Source organism: Nicotiana tabacum, chromosome 19, assembly GCF_000715075.1.
Source record: "Nicotiana tabacum cultivar K326 chromosome 19, ASM71507v2, whole genome shotgun sequence".
NCBI classification, from domain to species: domain Eukaryota; kingdom Viridiplantae; phylum Streptophyta; class Magnoliopsida; order Solanales; family Solanaceae; genus Nicotiana; species Nicotiana tabacum.
In genome coordinates, this window is record NC_134098.1 from 101767242 (window position 1) to 101780306 (window position 13065).

The window sequence follows — 13065 nt, forward strand, 5'->3', positions numbered from 1 at the left end:
GGCTAAGGTCACTGTTTTGGCGTGACAATCCAATATTGCATGATAAGGTGACAGCCAATCCATACCCAAGATGACATTAAAATCTACCATATCAAGAAGTAGAATATCCACGCTAGTCTCAAGACTCCCAATAGTAACCACACACGAACGATAGACATGATCTACCACAACATAATCTCCTACCGGTGTGGACACACATACAGAAGCACTCAAAGAATCACGAGGCACAACCAGATATGAAGCAAAATAGGAGGACACATAGGAATAAGTAGATCCTGGATCAAATAGAACGGAGGTATCTCTATGGAAAACGGGAACAATACTTTGATCACTGCATCGGATGACTTGGCCTCAGGCCTAGCTGGAAAAGCATAAAATTGGGGCTGGGCCCCACCACTCTGAACCGTGTCTCTAGGATGACCTCTAACTGGCTGGCCTCCACCTCTAATGGCCTGACCTCCACCTCTAGCTGCCTGACCCCTCCTCTAGCTGGCTGAGCAGGCGGTGAAGAAACCGGTACTGGTATAATGGCACGAGAATCGTGCCGAGATATGTCGCTCGACAACCTAGGGCAATACCTCCTGATGTGACCAATGTTCCCACATTCATAACACTTATCTTGTTGTCATGGTTGCTGAAGCTGAAGCTGACCAGAACGGGCCGGATAACCGCTGTAGTGACTCTGGAGTGGTGGTGCACTGATAGGAGCTGAATGTGCACTAAATGTTGGCTGCCTAGAGTAAGGCATAATAGGACTGTGACTCCCTGAAGCACCGTGAGATGCCTGAAGTGCTGAATGAAATGGTCTGGGAGGATGACCCTACCAAAATTACCCCTGCCTCCAGATGGGGCACCACTGAACCCACCGAACTGACGAGGCCTCTTATCAGACCCCTGCCCTCTCTCCTGTGCAAGGACCATCTTGATCCTCCTAGCAACATTAGGAGCCGCCTGAAAGGAAATCTCACTCCCGGTCTCCTTGGCCATCTGAAGCCTGATAAGGTGAGTGAGACCCTCAATAAAACTCCTTATCTCTCTCCCTCAGTAGGTAGTAAAAGGAGAGCATGATGGGCTAAATCCACAAAACGGTTCTCGTACTGAGTAACAATCATACTGCCCTGCTGTAGACGCTCAAATTGCCTGTGGTAATCCTCTCTCAATGTGATAGGAAGGAACTTCTCTAGAAATAGCCGTGAGAACTTCTCCCAAGTCAATGCTGGCGACCCAGCTGGTCTGGTCAACATATAATCTCTCCACCATCTCTTGGCGGAACCTGTCATCTGAAATACAGCAAAATCCACCCCATTAGTCTCAACTATACCCATGTTCCGCAATACCTCATGGCAACGGTCAAGATAATCTTGTGGGTCCTCAGAAGGTGTACCACTGAAGTGAACTAGAAAGAGCTTAGTAAACTTATCCAGTCTCAATAAGGCCTCAGAAGATATAACGGGCCTATCACAAGCCTGTGTTGCAATAACTGACTGAACTACCCCAACTGGCGGGACTGCTGGAACCTGGTACTGGGGAGTCATCTGCTCCGAAGCGGGAGTAGTGGGAGTTTGTGCTCCTCCCCCAGCCTGTGAGACAGCTGGTGCCACTGGAAATGTACCATTCTAGGTCACGCCCTCCACAAGACTCACCAAACGGACTAGAGCATCCTGAAGCATTGGAGTAGCTATGAATCCTTCCAGAACCCGAACTGGTCCAACCGGTACAGTCTGAACTGGAACCTCCTCCTGGAGATCCACCTGAGGTTCTACAACAGGTGTTGTTGCTCGAGCTCTAGACTGAGCTCTACCTCTGCCTCTGCCTCGGCCTCTAGCACGACCTCAGCCTCGACCTCTACCCCTGGTCATAGTTGCCACCGGGGGCTCTGGTCCCTGTCCATCGGTAGATGTATTACGTGTTCTCACCATCTGCGAGAGAATAAGAATGGAATGGTTCAATCATCGATGATAGAATAACATCGCACGACAGAATAAGAAAGAAGTGATATTGTTCCTAAACTTCATAGCCTCTAAAAGATAAATACATACGTCTCCGTACCGATCCTTCAGATTCTACTAAGCTTGCTCATGACTCGTGAGACCAAAGTAACCTAGTTCTCTGATACTAACTTGTCACGACCCGAAATTTCCACCTTCGGGACCGTGATGACGCCTAACATTTTACTTGCTAGGCAAGCCAACATTAGAATATAATTTTTCATTTTAACACAATTTTTAAATTAATTAATAACAAAAAAATAAATGCGGAAATAAAATCTGAAATAAAGTGAGTAATCCATAATAATCGCGATGTCTAAATACCATCCCAGAACTGGAGTCACAAGTGCACGAGCTTCTAGAATAATACAAATAAGGGTCTGAATAAAATAAAGTTGTCTGAAAGGAAACACGCAGCTAAAATAAAGTAGACGGGGACTTCAGAACTGCGGATGTTGTGCAGTTATACCTCAAGTCTCCTCTGGGTAGCTGAAATCCGAGCAAGTCTATAGTACGCCGATGGGACCAACTCCGAAATCTGCACAAGAAGTGCAAAGTATAGTATCAGTACAACCGACCCCATATACTGGTAAGTGCCGAGCCTAACCTTGACGAAGCAGTGACAAGGCTAAGGCAGGTCGCTTACATTAACATGTACGCAATCATAGTAATAACAACAATAATAGAAATAAAACAATTATCTCATTTCAACATTTGAAACCAACTCGGCAGTCATAATCAATTATTATTTCAATTAATTTCTATTGCGGCGTGCAACCCGTTCCAACAATATAATTATTCAATAAATTTTCATTGTGGCGTGCAACCCGTTCCAACAATATACACTTAAAAATAAATTCATTGGCGTTCAACCCGCTCCAACAATATAATTAAACAACTCTTAAATGTAAAAAATACTCCAATAAATACCACATTTAATTAGAAATTATTAGACAACAAAGCATACAATTATTATAATTTATTTAGGAAACAAGTAATGACAAGTAGCAATTAATTGTGCAAATTAAGGATGAATTAGGCATTTTTCATATTTACTATGCTAAATGTCAAGTAGCAATTAAGACACATAAATCAAATAAGCATGTAACAATTATTGCATGAATTCAAGAATTGATAATTGACAAGGAATATGAGAAACGATTATTATAATAATTAATTTGACAAAGTATAGGCACTCATCACCTTGCCTATACATCGTTACATATGAAATTCACTTAGCAAATAATTCAAGGGTTCTATTCCCTCAAGTCAAGGTTAACCACGACACTTACCTCGCTTTGCAACCAAATTCAAGAATCCAATAAACCTTTGCCTCGCGAATTCGTGTCCGAAATCCTCAAATCTAGTCATAAACAATTCAATATACTCAATACAAATCGTAGGAATTAATTCCATATGAATTTACTAATTTTCAAGATTAAAATCCGAAATTCATCTCAAAAATATCAGTGGGACCCACATCTCGAATCCCGAAATATTTACGAAAATCGAACACCCGTTCCGATACGAGTTCAACCACACAAAACTTATCGAATTCCGACATCGGATTGGCTTTCAAATCTTTATTTTACATTTTTGGAAGATTTTATAAAAATATAATTTTTCTTCCATAAATTCATGGATTCATAGTGTAAATGAGTATGGAATAATGAAATATAACTATAGGATAAGGAACACTTACCCCAATTTTTTTCCATGAAAATCACCCAAAAATCGACTTACCCGAGCTCAAAATTGTGAATAATGAAAAATGGGGCGAAATCCCATTTCTAGAACTTAAGTTCTATTGTCTAGATTTTTACTCGTCGCAATCGCGGGAATTTATTCGCGATCGCGTAGAACAATTTCTTCCTAGGTTCATTTTACTCTTCGCGATCGCGAAGAACAAATTTGAGTGCCCCAGCTTCTGCCTCATTTCCTCTTCGCGGACGCGATCCACTCTACGCGTTCGCGGTGCACTAGGAGCTAACCTTCCGCGATCCGTGCCTATCTTCGTGAACGCGAAGGGTAAAAATCATGCTCACAATTATCTCTTCGCGATCGCGAAGCACAATGCACCAAATGATAGTTGAAGCTCTAAAACCAGATTTTTCCAAAGTTCAAATGGTCCGTAGGCTATCCGAAACTCACCCGAGCCCTCGGGCCTCTAAACCGTACATGCACACAAATCTAAAAGCATCATACGAACTTACTCGCATGATCAAAACACCAAAATAATGCCTAGAACTACGAATCAGACACCAAATCAAATGAAATTTTTAAGAAAACTTAGAATTTCTATTTTAACAACTGGACGCCCGAATTACGTCAAACCAGCTCCATTTCTCACCAAATTTGGCAGACAAGTCATAAATATAGTTATGGAGCTACACCGGAATCCGGAACCAAAATACGGATCCGGTATCAACAAAGTCAAACATCAGTCAAATCTCTTAAGTCACTAAACCTTTAAACTTAAAAATTTCGACAACATGCGATAACTCGAGCTAGGGACCTCCGAATTCGATTCCGGGCATACGCCCAAGTCCCAAATCACGATACGAACCTACATAAACTGTTAAAATACTGATTCGGGTCCGTTTGCTAAAAATGTTGGCCAAAGTCAACTTAATTGAGTTTTAAAGCTCTATTTGATATTTTAATCCATTTTTCATATAAAAACTTTTCGAAAAATTATACGGACTACGCACGCAAGTCAAGGAGCAATAAATAGTGCTTTTCGAGGTCTTAGAATACAGAATTAATTATTAAATTTAAATATGACATTTTGAGTCATCACAGAAATCTTCATTTTGATTTATTTTAGTTATAAAACCTCACCGAATTTTCGCCTATTGTTGAATTAGGTAACCAGTAAATTTTGGCCAAGGATGTTCTAAAGAATCTGTTGTTCCAAAGAAATGACAAACTTTTCATATATTTAAACATTCAGCTGTGTTATTAAAAGCAACAAATGATACATTAATGGAACAAGAACTGCCAAACCTTAGAAAAGAAACCATTATCATAAAATGATGTCTCATGGGACAAAGGATGGTTGATTTGTCCTTCCAAATAAAACTTGGATACAGCTACCTAATTAAGAGTATGTACAGCAGAATATTTCTTAATATCAAACAACAGCGCCTCAAATCCATACAAGTTGGAATCAGCTAGTTAATTTACAACACCAGATTAATTAATCCCATGATTGTTGATCTACCCCGTAAAACCTTCACTAAAACAAACGACAACTCCTACATTCTTGCTGGCTATAAATAAATAAAAAATAAGCGATCTACGACTAGTAACAAAGAATCTGAATGGTCACACACTGGACTCAGCTTTAGATCCATTTTCCAGAAGAAAATCCGGTTTTCTTTGGAGGAACTTTCAAGCCAAGTTCTTTACATTGCTCTTCATCAGGTTGTGAGCTCAGAAATCCTGTCCCAACGAAGTGTACTAAGGCTGATGCATCCTCGAGTTTTCTTGTTAAACTCAATGATGCCAAGGAAAGAGGAGCTGAAGAAGTCTTTGATTGCTTCTTTGTTGGCACAGTATCCAGCTCTGCTGCTCTAAGAAAGCGCTCGGTTGCTGCTTCCCAAGAAAGCTCATGCCTTTGTGCGTCAGTCAATGGGGCAGGCTCATCAGCCAATGCCTTGAGTATAGCTTTAACGAATCCATCACCATCATCATATGTTCGGCAATTTGGGAACTGCATGAAGAACTCATTTGACGGATGGTTGGCGCATACAACAATTTTGCCCATAGCTAATGCTTCAGCCGAGGTTGTACAAACCACATCTGTGGTACTTGGATTAAGGAGCACCTTATAGCTGAAACCAAAAAAAGAAGCAAAGACTTCAATTGAAAGAATGGCAATTACGAAACTCCCTACTATAAAAAGTACTCAAACTCTGAGCACTTATACGACTTAAATTATGTTTTTAAATATAACACAAAAATAACCCAAAAAATCTATAAGATCAAAAGAAATCAGAATCAATGAACCAATGATTTTAGCATGATTCATATTCGCTTGGAAAAGTTGTGCCTCATGAACAAGACACAAAAGTTATGTACCAAATGGAGGAGGTTCTAGATATGTTTCAAACAACATTTGAAAGATCCTACAGTAAAACGTTATGTACCAAATTTATCTTTAAGATTGAAAAAGTATCCATGGACTCATTTGTCGTTAACTTATATCCAACTGTCACAGAAAATGATCCAATTATATTCATGTCAGACGTGGTTTCGGTCTCACTCCACGTTTCTCTCTCAATATTTTTGGAGACGAGAAATAATAGCTTCAGTAATGGCAAGGTATATCGTTACTGATAAAGACAAGAAAGGGGAGGAGTTGGATGGCTATAGGAGAAAGAAAAGATGAATAAAGTAGTTACATTTGAGATCATACCAACAATGAGTATGCCTTAATTCTTCAGTTTGCGAAGCTAGAGAGGCTCCTCTAGGTGGCTCTCAAATTTAGGCATTTTAAACTTTTTATCTTCAATACCTTAGAAACACAAGGAAATTAACTTGAGAAATATGATAGCAAGATGTGGATGCTAGTTAGATATCCATAGATTCATTTTCATAGCACACAAACGCATTGGATATTGAAAATGAAGATGCAGTCTCAAAGAAACATGAGAAAGAAGAAGTTCAAAGAGCACTAGGATCTTGAAAGCTACTTTGATTTCAAGCTTCCTACAAACTGAATTGGCTTTCTTTTTCTCTCTTAAGTTGGTTTTTTCTATGTTTCCATTTTCTTATATTCATTAGCTTTTCTGCGTTTCCAGATTAGGGATCTTGTACTAGCAAAATTTTCATTTTTAGTCAAGTCAACGATACTGCTAAATTGAGGAGTGCTTTTAGATTGCTGTATTTATTATAATAACCAAAAAAGGATTGTCGTATTTATTCTGCTTGCTAGCTCTAGACGGCAATATTAATGAGGAAAATTGATCATGATGCTTTTGAATCATTAATATCAAAAAATTGTAAAGTTTGCAGCAATTCTGCTATGTAATATTTATTCATTAAAATTAGGTTAAAATTATCAATTGTTTTAGAGCACTTGTGACCTCTGTTTAGCTTTCCTCCTTTCTCGTTTAACTTTTTGCAATTATCAGGCCTAAATATTTGCAGTGTCGAAAACTTACATTTTCTCTTAACTTTTAGGCCACGGGTTTTTAACACCCTAAAATTAAGGTGGCAAAGGAGCTTGAACCAATCATAGATTACTGCTCACAATAGTGTGTTTATGAGTATCCAAAACAGCCCACTTCTTCTCCAGTTCTCACTTCCAGTTCCAAGTTCCACCTATTTTGAACCCTTTAAGCCCGAGTCTAGTTCAACAATTTAAGGCAAGGCACCAGAAAATAAACCCCAAAATCTCTATATATAGTTATCCAGAATCATTTACATTGATTTCACCAGAGTATGTAGGCTTCCCTTTGCAGCCAGCAAAGTGGATCAGGCATGATAAAGTAGGTTCTAGAAACAGCAGATGCATACAAATGATATATATATAACAAGAGGGGAAAACAGTTTAACAGTAAAAAGTGGTTAGCTCTGCAGGTTCTTACTCGTGAAATAAAGGATCTGCATGATCACGTCCAGGATGAGCCCTAACTGCTAATTCCAACTTCTTAGCTTCCACGTCAATCTGAGCAGAATCCTCACCACTACCATATAAATCAATCTCAAATCCGGATAGTTCCTTTTGATGATCACGTAAAAGATCAAGTAGCTCCTTGTACCCTTTGTTCCACAACTTTTTACCAATGTAATAGACACCTTTGCTGAATGCTTGATTGCGAATTTGCTGCTTCTCTCTTGTTTTCAGCCCAATCTCAAGGAACTTTGGATTAACTCCATGCACATTGCAGACCACTGATCTTGGTAGATCCTGGGTTGCAGCGGATAGCCGAATGACCTGCCAATTCAAGCAAGTAACTTCTATAGATCAAGGCATTACGCATAAAGTACCAAAAGTCATGATTCGTAATTATACTACAACTAATCGGTCCAACCAAGTGATCATCAATTCCTATATTACAACCGACCAGATGACCTGAGGCGTGCCTAGCATGCAAAATAGACTGCACAGTGTTCAACTTTTGAGCATGATAGTTTTTGAAAAGGAAATAATATGCAAGCATGTTTCTGCAACAGCTGTTCAAACTTAACAAAGAAACATCAGTACATTAAAGTGTCAAATGTCAAAGAGTTACTTTCAACCTAGGTTAGCTATTAATAATTCATACCAACCCCCCCCCCCCCCAAACACACAAACCCCACCTCACAAAGTAGATCTTCATAAATAACAAAAAAATTACTGAATAGAAGTATTTTACCTTGTGGCAGTAGATATCAACTACCCAACCATTGATGTACTTTATTAGAAGTGCTACCAATATGTTCCTCTCTCTCTTGACAATCTCCCAATAATTGGTGTGAACAATTCCTACGACCATGCGAAATTTTTTTTTCCATCTCTTCCCGTGATGATACCATGTAAGATGCTCGGGCTCCTCAAGGACTGCGATATCTGCTTCATCATCTGGGATAACTACTGTAATATCCCCCAAAGCAAGAATGCTCCTTATATCTAGAGAGAACTGCACTTCGGAACACAACAATTTATTTCTAATGTAACCCAAAAGCATATCAATTGAAAAAGATAAAAGTACTGATAAACTAAAACAAGCTGCATCAACTGGCAACTACTATACATCATAAGAGGAGTGCCACTCCAAGAATCTTATCATGATGAAATGGCACTAATTCTAGAAGAAGATCGAAAGGAGGAGCTGCAATTCCCCGACAACTAGGTTATCCCTCCCTTGTCGTGATAGTTATTGTTAATGCACTTTAGATGTGATTATTAACAGACTTCAAGTTTACCATTCCATGAAGAAGAGGGGAAAATGTACGATCCATAGTTGGAAGCTTGAGAACAACTTTTATAGGAAATGAATTACTATTTGTTTTCAACAACTAAGGAAATGAAGACAAAATTATTATTTGGAGGCATACACAAAACTTTATAAGGAAAATATATGACATTCTAAATGCACGGAGAGCTGCTTCCCTCCCCACACTCTAGATCAGTCTGGTAAGGAGGAAAAGAAGAATAGTAACTCATAAATATGAAAAAGAAAAGGCACCCATATGGCCATATTTTAAGCATAGTAATTTTCAATTTACATGGTACCTATATTTGATTCAGAAGAATGAACTTTTCACCAGTTGAAGTATGTAATTGGCTACACTACCACAAATCTAAGAGATTGGAGTTTTCAGTGTAATAAAAATTAGACGGGTTCTTATTCATATTTCAGACTTTGAGTTACCTTTCCAGGATAAAAGCGTATACTAAAATTAGATGCAAATCCAGTCCTCTCTTCCACCCATTGGCGGACATAATTTTCCTGCTCCAAGTGTGAATTAAAAGTGATATTATTGGGAAACAAGTGTTCCTGATCTATCAACGGCAGCCAGGGAACGACCAAAGTGACCTTCATCCTACCATCTTTTGCAAGATAGGCCGCACGAAACAGAGGATTAACAGAAGTTCCAGTTAGCCATGGGATGCTTGCAGTAGTGAAGATGGCAATGTGCTGTTTCTTGTCCATTTATGGATGTCAACTCAATTTATTTGCAGCTGTTTTAACATACCAATCAGTGTCAGGAAAGGCCACCTTCGCACACTAAATTTGAAGCTATTTATGAATTCCATGAAATGCATAGACTCATAAAGTGTCTTCAAATAGAAGTTGTCATTTGATGGATGAAAATACTATGCTCTAAATCACTATCAAAAACCAAAAACTTATGAATAATGACTTATTCAAGCAATAAAGTAAAGAAAAAGGAAAATGGTGGTGCAAAAGACACAAAAACTAGTCATTAAACTTCACATATTACCTTCCTAGTAAGTATACAATCTACTGGACAAGGAAATTCAAAGACAAAGGCACAGTTATAAACTCCAGGAACAAAACATCCTAAACCCTAACAGTACTTTTCACGCATAACGTGACATATTTGGTAAAAACAAAATTCTTAAACAGAAACAAATTGAGTTAGGTTAGAAACATCACATAACACACAAACACCCATTTACAGCAACTAGACTTCTAACCCTTTCCACAGCAAAAAAATGCACAAATTTCGACCAATCTGAATAAAGGGGGCTAGAAAATAGTACTAAAAGCTGAATCTTGATCAGCAAAAGTGGCAAGAAAAACAAAGAACTGAAAAAAATAGACAAAACCCATATCAGATTATAACCTTGTCAGTTATTAGTACGCTGAAACACTAAGACAAAGACAAAGACAGAGATTTAGAGGCGGAGTTTAAGACAAGGTATCTTGAGTTGCTTACCTGAATTTTCTCAAACGCCAAGTTGAAGATTCCACACGTTTAGGCAACTTTCTTGAAGAAGAATAATTAGTGCTTTTGAGGCAAATGGAATAATTAATTAATAATACTCATACAAGGGAATAATAATAAGATAATGATAGTAATAATATTGGATTAAAAAGCTAGAATGGGCTGGAAAATGGGGTTTAAAAGCAAAGATGCGAATAATGAACAGGCACTCAAGGAAACTACTTGAACAAGTACAAGTTTGTGTTAGTTTTTTACTTACCGTTGAAAAAAGAAAAGACAGACAAGTTTGCTCGCGTATAAACACTTGATTGGTTGGTTGGTTTGCTGACGAGGTTTTAGAAGGCTTCATTGGCACAACCAAATACCAGCACTGTTTGTGGGCCCCGATGAGTTGCTGGATTCATCCCTGGCACGTGCTAGATTCGGTATCTTTGTTGGCAAAAGTCCAAATTTACCCTCAAGTTTGAAATATAGTGGGCCTTTGTACATAAGAATTGTGAAATTTCGGGAAAAAGTAAAAAAAGTTGTAGTGGTTATTTGAAAAATAAAGTTGTGTTAGAGTATGAATATAATTTTGAGCTGTTTTTAAATTTTTGTGAGTGATTTGAAGTGAAAATTTTAAAAAATAATTTTTTGGCATTTTTTAAATTTTCGAAATTTTTTGAAATTCATCGAAATCGAAAAGTTCATGGCCAAACACTGAAATTGAAAAAAAAAAGTAAAAATAAATTGACAAAAAAGGGATCTTTTTTATGGCAAAACAAGCCCATAATCTAGATTTGTCCTTAGTTAATAAAAGATCCGAAGAAACTCGGATTATTTCTAGGCAAAAATTAGTTGGATTGATAACTTTTTGGGCCGGCTATTAGAGGTTAACCATATTTCAAATTATAATAGTAAAGTAGCCACGCATCCAATTAAATTGATGTTTTTGCCCTCAATTAAAACACGAAAGACAATTCCAACAATCGGTATTGGGTTCGAAGTTTTGGCAAGTGAAATACCAGTAAACTATGCTGAAAATAAAAAAATTGCTGAAAACTCATGAATGATTTCTAATTTTTAATATTTACTATTACAAAATCCAGAAATGACTCCGAATTTTTTAACCTTTACTACTATTGCAATCCAAAAATGATTCCTGGTTTTTGAATTCAGATTGTACTTCAGTAATTTTGAACCTTTACTAGTGTAAAATTTTAAATCTAGGAACAATTCCTGATTTTTGAACGTTTACTAGTGCAAAATTCATGAATGATTCCTAGTTTTTGAAATTACATTGTACCTCAGCAATTTTGAACTTTTACCATTGCAAAATCTAAAATCCAAGATAAACTACTGATTTTTGAAATTTTACTAGTGCAAAATCCAAGAACTATTCATGGTTTTTGAGTTTATATTATATTTCAGCAATTTTTAACCTTTAAATACAAAATTCAGGTAGATTACTTAGTTTTTGAACCTTTACTAATGCAAACTTCAGGAAAATCCCGAACATTCCATGATTTTTGAAATCATAAACTACTTCAACAACTTTTAGCTTTTAAATACAAAATCCAGGATGATATTTTTGAACCTCTAATTAGCATAAAATCCAAGAAAATTCTTTATAATTTTTGAATTCACATTATATTTCAACAATTGAGAGCTACTGGTTCATGTCATTCAAACTCCATGAATAATTCCTGGATTTTGAACTTATAAATATTAATAGTCCAGTAGTAGTCCTGGAGTTTTTTAGTGTTTTAAAAAGGAGTATTTTTGGGCAGATATTTCCGCTTCAATGTGTGACTATTTTGCCTATATAAGTTAAAATATCACTAAACTCTAATAGCCACCTAACAAGTTGCTATTTACAAAAAAATATTACTATTTCTTGACTGTGCGTAGTTGTCTATGTCGCATAGTGCTAATTAGAATATTGGTCTAAATTGTCTCTATTGTTAGATGTGACATTTGTGAATATAATACACACTAATTATATTAAATAAATTTAATTAGAAGACCCCTAATATGGAATTTTGATAATACTTTTATATCTGGTTCAACGTTGGCAGCAAACAGCATAGTTAAAAAAATTAGTGAGTTTCTGCGTTTTCTAGTGAAAATCCATAACTTGATTTTGTCAAAAATTACTTGTACTCATTACCATAAAAATTTTAAAAAATTAGTGTATATTTGGTATCTCAAAACTCACTGTTTTCAACTAATGAATTCACCTCTTTGTTGTTCTCTTTCAATAAAGTTGTTACGAAAACATTTACTACCATTGAAATTGGATTTGACTTTTGTAAGCTAACACCATGCACGTAAAGCAAGAAAAATTAAGAGTGAGGCCATCCTGCAAAATAGTATATGAACTTATATTCTTTTCATTATTATTTTTAATAGAAATATTAAACATAATATTTAATTTTTTATTATTTAGAATTTATTGAAATGATGTGTAAAGCCATATCTCTACTTTTCGATTATGAAATTTTGAATAGAAAAATAGGCAGCACATGGAATATTAAAATGAGCCCCATATTGTACAATTTTTTAGCTTCACAAACTTTTAACAAATTTCCCCCGATAGTCGTTTAGGCGCCCTTATATATGGCGTACTATTTCATTTATTAAAATCTTTTATGCCCTTTGCTTTTTTTTAGTTGTTTAAATGTATTTTTCA

At 36.8% G+C, this 13065-nt stretch overlaps 1 protein-coding gene across 3 annotated transcripts; it reads right to left on the reverse strand.

The window, feature by feature from the left end:
- Positions 1 to 4998: 4998 nt before the first annotated feature.
- LOC107796438 (digalactosyldiacylglycerol synthase 2, chloroplastic) lies at positions 4999 to 10609 on the reverse strand. 3 transcript variants are annotated; one of them, XM_016619208.2, is made up of 5 exons: positions 10386 to 10609; positions 9353 to 9663; positions 8354 to 8617; positions 7583 to 7932; positions 4999 to 5824 (listed from the first exon to the last, which is right to left on the reverse strand). In XM_016619208.2, exons 2-5 carry the CDS (start codon positions 9632 to 9634, stop codon positions 5335 to 5337), a joined length of 1386 nt encoding a protein of 461 aa, XP_016474694.1. In that variant the 5' UTR covers positions 9635 to 9663; positions 10386 to 10609; the 3' UTR covers positions 4999 to 5334. The 3 variants fall into 3 exon arrangements, with proteins under 3 accessions (XP_016474694.1, XP_075094390.1, XP_016474695.1); XM_075238289.1 differs by lacking the exon at positions 10386 to 10609 and adding an exon at positions 10293 to 10354; XM_016619209.2 differs by lacking the exon at positions 10386 to 10609 and having other exon boundaries at positions 9353 to 10286.
- Between the last annotated feature and the right edge of the window lie 2456 nt (positions 10610 to 13065).

Coding starts and splice junctions, on each gene's coding strand:
- LOC107796438 (XM_016619208.2), bottom strand. CDS start 9,634: ATGGACAAGAAACAGCACATTGCCATCTTCACTACTGCAAGCATCCCA. Junction 7,933..8,353: donor TTGATATCTACTGCCACAAG/GTAAAATACTTC, acceptor TTGAATTGGCAG/GTCATTCGGCTATCCGCTGC. Junction 5,825..7,582: donor GCAGATCCTTTATTTCACGA/GTAAGAACCTGC, acceptor TTTTGGTTTCAG/CTATAAGGTGCTCCTTAATC.